At 20.9% G+C, this 13231-nt stretch overlaps 1 protein-coding gene across 1 annotated transcript in view; it reads right to left on the minus strand.

The window, feature by feature from the left end:
• Positions 1 to 618: 618 nt before the first annotated feature.
• The window catches only part of LOC145271474 (uncharacterized), a 52978-nt gene continuing 40365 nt past the window's right edge, over positions 619 to 13231 (minus strand). Inside the window, exon 2 of the mRNA XM_080126992.1 lies at positions 619 to 2143. Coding sequence (XP_079983118.1) covers positions 759 to 2033 — 1275 coding nt within the window. The 5' untranslated portion in view covers positions 2034 to 2143 and the 3' untranslated portion in view covers positions 619 to 758. The remainder of the gene's footprint in view (positions 2144 to 13231) is intronic.

Below are 13231 nucleotides of genomic sequence, written 5' to 3' on the forward strand. Positions count from 1 at the left end.
GTCGGTCACTCCGTTCTGCCATGAATAAAATACCTGAGAGTGAATAAAATACATAAAATCTCACATTGTCTTGGGTTATGTTTTGAAGTGTTTCTTTTTATAAATTCCACCTTCTCTGAGGATGGTTGACATAGCAGAAACAAGTACGTCATTATGTATATGTTACGTGTACTATATGCTATTATACACACACACCAACACCAAAATGAGTCACGGGCCACTAAAATAAACATTAAGAATCTGAGGAAGTAAATCCGTTACACAAACAAACATGTTACGTACATCCGTAAGATGGTCAGAACAAAACAGACATTTATTATTATTCCAATACACACATGTAGAATAAAATGTTTGATTATAAAATATCTAATTTTCAAATCATAGACACTCTTGAATTCAATTACAATTTGCAGTTTCAATTCTAAAAAACATAAAGGAAAACGTAATGAAAGCTAATCAAAGTTCAACATCATCATAAATAAATAAAACTATTAAATTATAAGACTTTTCAATTTTTAAGTGATAATCCCTCTCCAATGCAAATAAAACGTGAAATGTCACAAATATATATATATATATATATATATATATATATATATATATATATATATATATATATATACACTTCTGGGTTTGTTCCATCTTACAATCATAACGGATGTATGTAACATAAAAACACAACAGACATTTATTATTATTACGTACACATTCAACACAAATACGTCACAAACGTATATATAATACTTTCGATCTTGTTCTTACAATGTCTGGTGTGTTTTCATGTGTCGTTTACAGTTCGCATCATCTGCAAATTTCAATGCACATATTTGGCAAGAATAAGGTTTTTCTCCAGTATGTGTTCGCAAATGCCGTTTTAAAAGAAAATTATTTATGAATGAAGATTGACATATGTCACAAGAATATGGTTTTTCTCCAGTGTGAGTTCTGATATGTTGTGTTAAGTGTTGATTAGTTTTAAAAGAAGAGCCACATACTTCACAAGAATATGGTTTCTCTGCAGTGTGTGTTTTCATATGTCGTTTACAGTTAGCATCATCTGAAAATTGCGTCCCACAAATTTGACAAGAAAAAGGTTTTTCTCCACTGTGTGTTCTTAAATGTCGTTTTAAGAGAAAATTATTAATAAATGAAGAGTCACATATGTCACAGCAGTAAGTTTTTCCACCAGTATGAATTCTCATATGTTGTTTTAAGTATTGATTAGTTGCAAAAGAAGAGCCACATACTTCACAAGAATATGGTTTCTCTGCACTATGTGTTTCCATATGTCGTTTAAAGGTAACATTGTATGAAAATTTTTCTCCGCATACAGTACAACAATATGGTTTCTCTCGAGTATGCGATAGTTTATGCCGCTGTAAATGAGCGATTTGTGAAAATCCTGACCCACAGGTGTTACAAATATACGGTTTCTCCCCAGTATGTGTTCGAACGTGCTGTTTCAGGTGATGCTGGTTTGTAAACGAAGACAAACACACTTCACAACGATAAGGCTTTTCACCAGAGTGTATCCGTAAATGTTGCTTAAAACTCGAACCGTCCACAAATGCCGCATTGCATTCATTACAAACAAAACGTTTTTCACCAGTGTGTATTCGGATGTGTCGTCGTAGATCAAAATCTCGTATAAACGCAGATCCACATACTTGACAACGAAACGGTTTTTCTCCAGAATGTTTAAACATGTGTTGCTTCAAACTTGAATTGCGTGAAAACGATGACCCACATTCTAAACATGAATAAGGTTTTTCTCCACTATGAATTCGCTGGTGTCGTTTTAACGTGTCAACCTGAGAAAATCTTGAGCCACATACTTCACATGCGTGTGGTTTTTCTCCACTGTGTGTTTGTGTGTGTCGTTTTAAATGATGTTTATCTTTAAAAGAAGCGCCACATATTTCACATGTGTAAGGTTTCTCTCTTACATCTGCTGTTTTAACATCAAAAGGTTTTGTATTTCCAAGCTGGCACATCTCAAACGAATAAGCTTCCTCTCTTTTCTCTGTTTCCATGGCGACTCTCAAATTACTTTAGTATTGCATCAAAAATTTGCGTTATTTCATAGAAACGTCGATCATTGCACACAATGAAGAGTAGACACCAATTGAAACACCATGGAATACTGAAAAGAAAGAAAAACATTTCCATATGTGAAGAAACAGGTTTATATATTTATATTTAATACATATATTTTTAAAATAAAATTAATTTATTGGATTACTTTATTTAAATGTAAATTTGTTCAGTTGGTTTATGTGTTTTAGTTTGGTATTTGTGTTACTTCATAAATGCAGAAGATGAAACAGTTTTATATTTAATGCATATATTTTTCAAACTATGTGGTAGCCCGGTGTTGCAATACAATATGCTTTAACATGATAATTTATGCAGATTTCATATGTAATATCCTAAAACCAATCCTCAATAAAATATTATATATTACCAGAAATAATTTACCTGGTGCAAAAAAAAAAAAAAAAAAAATAATAATAATGTCTTTCATCAAATTCTGTCTGTGTTTTTGTTACAATATTATGTCAGCTGAGATTTAAGTTTGACAATGAATACCCCGGGAAAGTCACTTCTGATTAATGTTTTGTTTTCAAATCGGATTTTTTTTGATTTGCGATCAACTTATTCGATGAATCTCTGTACAAAACCTATCTAAGAACACTGCCAGACATTAGGTTTGTAAAATTTGCAAAAAATAGACTCAGCTGTTTCAGAACCTATGAAGAAGGAACTCACACACACACACACACACACACACACACACACACACACACACACACACACACACACAAAGTGACTTTTATATAATAGTAGAGGAGAAATAAATTTATTAAATTATTTAAGTTTTGTTGTTCAATTTTTTGTTTAAATAAGATTTTTATCTTTTTATTTTATTTTACTTCAATGGAAGATCTCAGAAATCAAGGGACCCATTACCTGGGGTTAATACTTGAACTCTATATGAGATACATAGATATTCGAATGTCAAAGAGAGACTGAAAACACTCAAGGATAACACTTTATATCATTATGATTTAATATTTGATTAGGGGTTACTTCTAGGGAATGTTGTTCAGACAAACAATTGTACAGAGAGACCTTAGACACTCTATAGTATCTAGTAAGCATTCAGGTTCTCTGTTTTTTTTTAAACTTTCAGAAATCAAGGAGCCCATGATCTGGGGCTAACACTTGAACTCTATACGAGATACCTATGTATACGAGATACCTATGTATCTCGTATAGAGTTCCATTCAAGTTCTTTATCTCTCAAACACTGGGTTAGTAAAGAAATTGAGAACATATTTTTCTCTCCCCAATTAACTATTTTCATACATTGTAGTATATCTTTCGTTTTGGTCTCTTAGTTGTACTGGATTCCAGGATAAGAATTTATCTAGTCTGGTGGAGTATCCAGCTTCGTGCTATTACTTGAAGTAACATCACTTGGAGAAGGTGCATTAGCTAATGTGGGTTAGCCATTCTCTGCGAATACTATGTGATTTTGAATATTTGGTCAGGGTTTACTTCTAGGGAAAAAGTATCCTCATGCCAGGTTGTGCTAACAAACCCTTGTACAGAGAGACCTTAGACACTCGAGGATAGGATGTATTCAAATTCTAAATTCTTTCTGTCAAACAAAACACAAAATTTACCAACCATCGGATAAAGTTTCACATTTTAAATTTTGAGAAGTTTGTCTTCTGTCAAATTTTTTTGTTGTCATAATTTTATTCCAACAATGTGGCACTCCTTCGATAACACCACTATTCCTAGGCTTATCCTTCCCCATCGAAAAAGAAAATATTGAAATAAAACGAATAGAAATTATATTTCCTCAATAAAAAAAAAAAAAAAAAGTGTATGAAGCGTCCATTTTGGGGAGATGGATATTCCTCACATTAAAACCGATGTTTGTGTCCTCATGGGTAACCAAGTAACAAGCCTTGCCAGATTTCCAGCCTTGTTTTTTTAATAACCATTGCAAATCATTTTGTTTCATCGCAACAGTGGTTTACCATTTTGCCTTCCCTTCCCCCTACAAATTACTTTCTATTCAACAGTTTTTATCTGGTTTCCACCTTAATATTTTCCGGGTATGCTGAAAACGAATATTGCACTTAACTTTTCTACAAATAAGTAGTTTTCTGGATAATAAGCCCCCCCCCCCCCCCCCGGACAGAAATATTAACTTGGGGACACGCAAGTGTTTCCATTTTGACTTTTAATTGTAACAGATATATCTGTTGAGTTGGTATTTGTGTTACTTTCTAAAAATGTCGATTCATGCAGTCCACACCAATTGAAACAAAATTGGAAGAAAGAAAAACATGTTTTTCATAAATGAAGAAACAATTTTGCATATAGTTAACTAGCATGGGTAGCTGGTATTGCCCGGATCCACATGGACATACCTGCTATAATGAACACTTTTTCATTATTTTTCATTAGCACCCCCCAACAATTTCAAAAATAAAAGATATGTAATCCTACTTAAAAACAGATAAAGAACAGATAAAAACACGAAGATATAAAAAAGAAGTACATGACTAGGTGTGTCAGAAATTCCGTGAAAAATATTGAATAATTCCACGCCGTCTTTCCAAGCTTATAACTCCTCGAAAAATGTAATTCAAGCCCTAATTTTTTTTTCAATTAAAGGAGCAAGGACCAAGGTTTCATTTAAAAAAATGAAAGAAAAAACAAACAACATGGTTTAAAAAAGGGTTTAAACTTCGGACTTTACAGGTAAATTTCTGAAAAACACTACTTTTTTTCTTTTAAATTTGAATATATTATTTATTGATCTTTTATCTTCAATTTGTGATATATAACACTTTGGTGAGTAAATTAATTATTTACTTTTTAATAGACATTTCAAAATGGAAGGCGTGAATTAATTCGACCTCCTGTCTTTCCAAGTTTCCACTACTCGAAAAATATAATTCAAGCCCTAAATTTTTTTTCAATTAAAGGAGCAAGGACCAAGGTTTCATTTAAAAAAAATGAAAGAAAAAACAAACAACATGGTTTTAAAAAAGGGTTTAAACTTCGGACTTTACAGGTAAATTTTAAAAAAACACTACTTTTTTTTGTTTTAAATTTGAATATATTATTTATTGATCTTTTACCTTCAATTGGTGAAACTTTAGTGAGTAAATTAATTATTTACTTTTTAATAGACACTTGAAAATGGGGGGGGGGGTGAATTAAAAAAAAAACGTTTGTCTAAAATATTATATTCAGTTTATTGGAAAGAGCATAAAATTTCACATTGACCCTGAAAATATCGTAAAAATAGAATCAATAAAAAATTTTGATAGATTTTAAAAAATCTATCAAAATTTTTCTATTGATTCTATTGATTCGTTTGAAAATGGAAAAATACTGAGCTCGTAAAATTCAATTAATTTCATTACTGTTTTTTAAAAAATGTTTCTATTACTTTAACTTTAATAGTTTATTTTGGAAGTATAATCCATAAAGAAAATAAACAACCCACTTTTAAAAGAGAAATTACGAGTTTTTTATATTTTATTCCCAATTTCGTGTTAGGGGTGTCAAAAATTCCTACAAAAATTCTGATACACCTAGTACATGACCACCTCCACCAAATATTTCAGATGGTACCAGCTTGTGTGTATGTGCTAAAAACTTTTGTCATCTACAGATGTAGATGACAAAAGTAGCAGACACACACACACGTCCCTAGACAGGTTACAGCATAAACTTATGCCTAATATGAATTTTAATATTTATATTAGACATAAGTTTATATATAGCAATCCAACCAAATAAAAAATATTTATATAGCAATCCAACCAAATAAAAATATTTATAAAGTAATCCAACCAAATAAAAAATATTTATATAGTATGTACGAGCCCTTTCTAGTATCGCACAAAAACACGCGTTCACATCTCAAGCCACTTTTCTTGTTAAACACATATGCGCACACAAAAATACATACATACACATAGATATATTAACGTTCATGTACATACACTCACATTCACGTGCATGCACACACGCTAACGTACACACATGGGCAACGTCACTTCCCCTTTGAAGCAAAAGACCACCGGAAACAACTATAAAAGCAAGAGACCTGAGCTGTTTCCTTCTTTTCAAATCGGCTCCCGACCTAAGCGGTTGACGGACCAACCGCTCCCTTTCGGGGTGCGCGCGCGTCACGTTCCCTGCTATGTATGGGGCAAGAGTCAACAGATAGTATGTACACCTTACACGCTTTCTATCTCCATGGCCTGGATTGACTTTCTCTCTCTCTCTCTACAACAATAGACTTTCCCTCTCACCAGTTAACAGCGAGAGACGCACACCAAACTAAACACGTGCTGTACCCTTTCTTTTATTTGTTTCTTCACAAAATAAATTCTAGTTCGTTTATTTCAATTTAATGCGTTGTTCGATTCTTTCTCAATTCAATTCATTTTTCCTATTTTGTACGACTGGGGGATATGTATAATATATCCATCAAATAAAAAATATTTATATGATAATCCAACCAAATAAAAAAGATTTATATAGTAATCCAACCAAATAAAAAATATTTATATAGTAATCCAACCAAATAAAAAAGATTTATATAGTAATCCAACCAAATAAAAAATATTTATATAGTAATCCAACCAAATAAAAAAGATTTATATAGTAATCCAACCAAATAAAAAAGATTTATATAGTAATCCAACCAAATAAAAAAGATTTATATAGTAATCCAACCAAATAAAAAAGATTTATATAGTAATCCAACAAAATAAAAAAGATTTATATAGTAATCCAACCAAATAAAAAAGATTTATATAGTAATCCAACCAAATAAAAAAGATTTACATGATAATCCAACCAAATAAAAAAGATTTATATAGTAATCCAACCAAATAAAAAAAGATTTATATAGTAATCCAACCAAATAAAAAAGATTTACATAGTAATCCAACCAAATAAAAAAGATTTATATAGTAATCCAACCAAATAAAAAAGATTTATATAGTAATCCAACCAAATAAACAATATTTATATAGTAATCCAACCAAATAAAAAATATTTATATAGTAATCCAACCAAATAAAAAATATTTATATGATAATCCAACCAAATAAAAAAGATTTATATAGTAATCCAACCAAATAAAAAAGATTTATATAGTAATCCAACCAAATAAAAAAGATTTATATAGTAATCCAACCAAATAAAAAATATTTATATAGTAATCCAACCAAATAAAAAAGATTTATATAGTAATCCAACCAAATAAAAAATATTTATAAAGTAATCCAACCAAATAAAAAATATTTATATGATAATCCAACCAAATAACAAATATTTATATAGTAATCCAACCAAATAAAAAATATTTATATAGTAATCCAACCAAATAAAAAATATTTATATAGTAATACAACCAAATAAAAAATATTTATATAGTAATCCAACCAAATAAAAAATATTTATATAGTAATCCAACCAAATAAAAAAGATCAAAATCAAGGAATAGGAAGTAGAGCTTCCCTTAAAAAAAATGAAGACTCTAAATTAAAATTTACCAAAAATTTATTGTTCGACAAAATACCCCTCAAAATGACCCTCTTTGTATGTTGAATTCATCATCAACTCATTCTGGACGTCTTATATTCGGTTTGTTTTCCCATTTTTACATATTTTAACTGATACGAACATATATTTTTTTTTTGCATTCTATATATATTTCATGTTCATTTAAAATCCAGTAAATTCTTAGCTCGGCTATGCTAGTATTTTGCTAATATCTTTCTTTCCTCTGAAGATAAGAATAGCATTCTTTGAAACTTCATGGATTTCTAAATATTTTTTTGAGTATTCTATCAAACAATAAATTTCCTCGAAAATTTTCATTTACAGTCTTGATTTCGCTTCCTTATATATTTAATGTATATATATAAAAAAAATATACATTATAAATACATATATATGTAATATATATTTTTTTCTTATATATTTAATGTATAATTTACATATATCTTATGTATAATTTACATATATTTAATATATAATTAATGTATAATTTACATATACTTAATGTATTTAAAATATTTGACTTTTCTTAAATTGTTGGTAAATTAAGATCTCACAGAAGTATACTTCATGAAAATGATGATCTAATCTTATAGGTTTTAATATATAATATTAGACACATATATAAACATAAACATATATATATATCCATATATATATATAAACATATATATAAACATATATATAAACATATATATATATAAACATATATATATATAAACACATATATATAAACACATATATAAACATATATATATTAAAACACATATATATATAACCATATATATATATAAACATATATATATATAAACATATATATATATATAAACATATATATATATAAACATATATATATAAACATATATATATATATATAAACATATATATATATATATTAACATATATATATATAAACATATATATATATAAATAAATATAAACATATATATATATATATATATAAACATATATATGTATATATATATAAACATATATATATATATATATATAAACATATATATATATATATATAAACATATATATATATATATATATAAACATATATATAAACATATATATATATATAAAAACATATATATATAAATATATATAAACATATATATAAACATATATATATATATATATAAACATATATATATATAAACATATATAAACATATATATATATATATAAACATATATATATATAAATATATATAAACATATATATATATATATATATAAACATATATATATAAATATACATAAACATATATATATATAAATATATATAAACATATATATATATAAATATATATAAACATATATATATATATAAACATATATATATACAAACATATATATATAAACATATATATATATATAAACATATATATATATAAACATATATATATATAAACATATATATACACATATATATATATAAACACATATATATATAAACATATATATATATATATAAGCATATATATATATATAAACATATATATATATATAAACATATATATATAAACATATATATAAACATATATATATAAACATATATATATAAACATATATATATATAAACATATATATATATATAAACATATATATATATATATATATAAACATATATATATATAAACATATATATATAAACATATATATATATATATAAACATATATATATATAAACATATATATATATATAAACATATATATATATATATAAACATATATATATATATAAACATATATATATAAACATATATATATATAAAGATATATATATATAAACATATATATATATATATAAACATGTATATATATAAACATATATATATATATAAACATATATATATATAAACATATATATATATAAACATATATATATATAAACATATATATATATATAAACATATATATATATATAAACATATATATATATATAAACATATATATATATATATATAAACATATATATATATATAAACATACATATATATATATAAACATATATATATAAACATATATATATATATAAACATATATATATATAAACATATATATATAAACATATATATATATAAACATATATATATATATAAACATATATATATAAACATATATATATAAACATATATATATAAACATATATATAAACATATATATATATAAACATATATATATATATATAAACATATATATATATATAAACATATATATAAATATAAAAACATATATATATATAAACATATATATATATATAAACATATATATATATAAACATATATATATATATAAACATATATATATATATAAACATATATATATATATACAAACATATATATATATAAACATATATATATATATAAACATATATATATATATAAACATATATATATATATATATATAAACATATATATATATATAAACATATATATATATATATAAACATATATATATATATAAACATATATATATATATAAACATATATATATATAAACACATATATATATATATATAAACATATATATATATATATATAAAAACATATATATATATATATAAAGATATATATATATATATATAAACATATATATATAAACATATATATATATAAACATATATATATATATATATATAAACATATATATATATATAAACATATATATATATATATATAAACATATATATATATATATAAACATATATATATATATAAACATATATATATATATAAACAAATATATATATATATAAACATATATATATATATATAAACATATATATAAAAACATATATATATAAACATGTATATATATATATAAACATATATATATATATATAAACAAACATATATATATATATATAAACATATATATATAAACATATATATATATAAACATATATATATATATAAACATATATATATAAACATATATATATATATATAAACATATATATATATATAAACATATATATATATAAACATATATATATATAAACATATATATATATATAAACATATATATATATATAAACATATATATATATAAACATATATATATATATAAACATATATATATATATATAAACATATATATATATAAACATATATATATATATAAACATATATATATATATAAACATATATTTATAAACATATATACATAAACATATATATATAAACATATATATATATAAACATATATATATATAAACATATATATATATATAAACATATATATATATATAAACATATATATATATATATAAACATATATATATATATAATATATATATATATAAACATATATATATATATAATATATATATATAAACATATATATATATAAACATATATATATATAAACATATATATATAAAAACATATATATATATATATATATATATATATATATAAAAACATATATATATATATATATAAACATATATATATATAAACATATATATATATATAAACATATATATATATATAAACATATATATATATAAACATATATATATATATAAACATATATATATATAAACATATATATATATATAAACATATATATTTATATCTATAAACATATATATATAAATATATAAACATATATATACAAACATATATATATATAAACATATATATATATAAACATATATATATAAACATATATATATATAAACATATATATATATATAAACATATATATATATAAACATATATATACACATATATATATAAACATATATATATAAACATATATATACATAAACATATATATATATATAAACATATATATGTATATAAACATATAGATATATAAACATATATATATAAACATATATATATAAACATATATATATAAACATATATATATAAACATATATATATAAACATATATATATATAAACATATATATATATAAACATATATATAAACATATATATATAAACATATATATATATAAAGATATATATATAAACATATATATATATAAACATGTATATATATAAACATATATATATATATATAAACATATATATATATATAAACATATATATATATAAACATATATATATATAAACATATATATATATAAACATATATATATATATAAACATATATATATATAAACATATATATATATAAACATATATATATATATATAAACATATATATATATATAAACATATATATATATATATATAAACATATATATATATAAACATATATATATATATATATATAAACATATATATATATTATATATATATATATATAAACATATATATATATATAAACATACATATATATATAAACATACATATATATATATAAACATATATATATATAAACATATATATATAAACATATATATATATAAACATATATATATAAACATATATATATAAACATATATATAAACATATATATAAACATATATATATATATATATAAACATATATATATATATATAAACATATATATATATATATAAACATATATATATATAACATATATATATATATAAACATATATATATATAAACATATATATATTAACATATATATATATATATATATAAACATATATATATATAAACATATATATATATATAAACATATATATATATATAAACATATATATATATATATAAACATATATATATATAAACATATATATATATATAAACATATATATATATATATAAACATATATATATATAAACATATATATATATATATAAACATATATATATATATATAAACATATATATATAAACATATATATATATAAACACATATATATATATATAAACACATATATATATATATAAACACATATATATATATATACATATATATATATACACATATATATATATATAAACATATATATATATATAAACACATATATATATATACACATATATATATATACACATATATATATATATAAACATATATATATAAACATATATATATATATAAACATATATATATAAACATATATATATATATATAAACATATATATATAAACATATATATATATAAACATATATATATAAAAACATATATATATATATAAACATATATATATAAACATATATATAGATATATATAAACATATATATATAAACATATATATATATATAAACATATATATATATATAAACATATATATATATATAAACATATATATATACAAATATATATAAACATATATATATATATATAAACATATATATATACAAATATATATAAACATATATATATATATATAAAACATATATATATAAATATATATAAACAAATATATATAAATATATATAAACATATATATATATAAATATATATAAACATATATATATATAAATATATATAAACATATATATATATAAATATATATAAACATATATATATATAAACATATATATATATATATATATAAACATATATATATAAACATATATATATCTATATATAAACATATATATATATAAACATATATATATATAAACATATATATATAAACATATATATATATAAACATATATATATATAAAAATATATATATATAAACATACATATATATAAACATATATAT

This window comes from Euprymna scolopes, chromosome 46 (genome assembly GCF_053919585.1).
Source record: "Euprymna scolopes isolate OS-2025 chromosome 46, ASM5391958v1, whole genome shotgun sequence".
Classification (NCBI taxonomy): Eukaryota; Metazoa; Mollusca; class Cephalopoda; order Sepiida; family Sepiolidae; genus Euprymna; species Euprymna scolopes.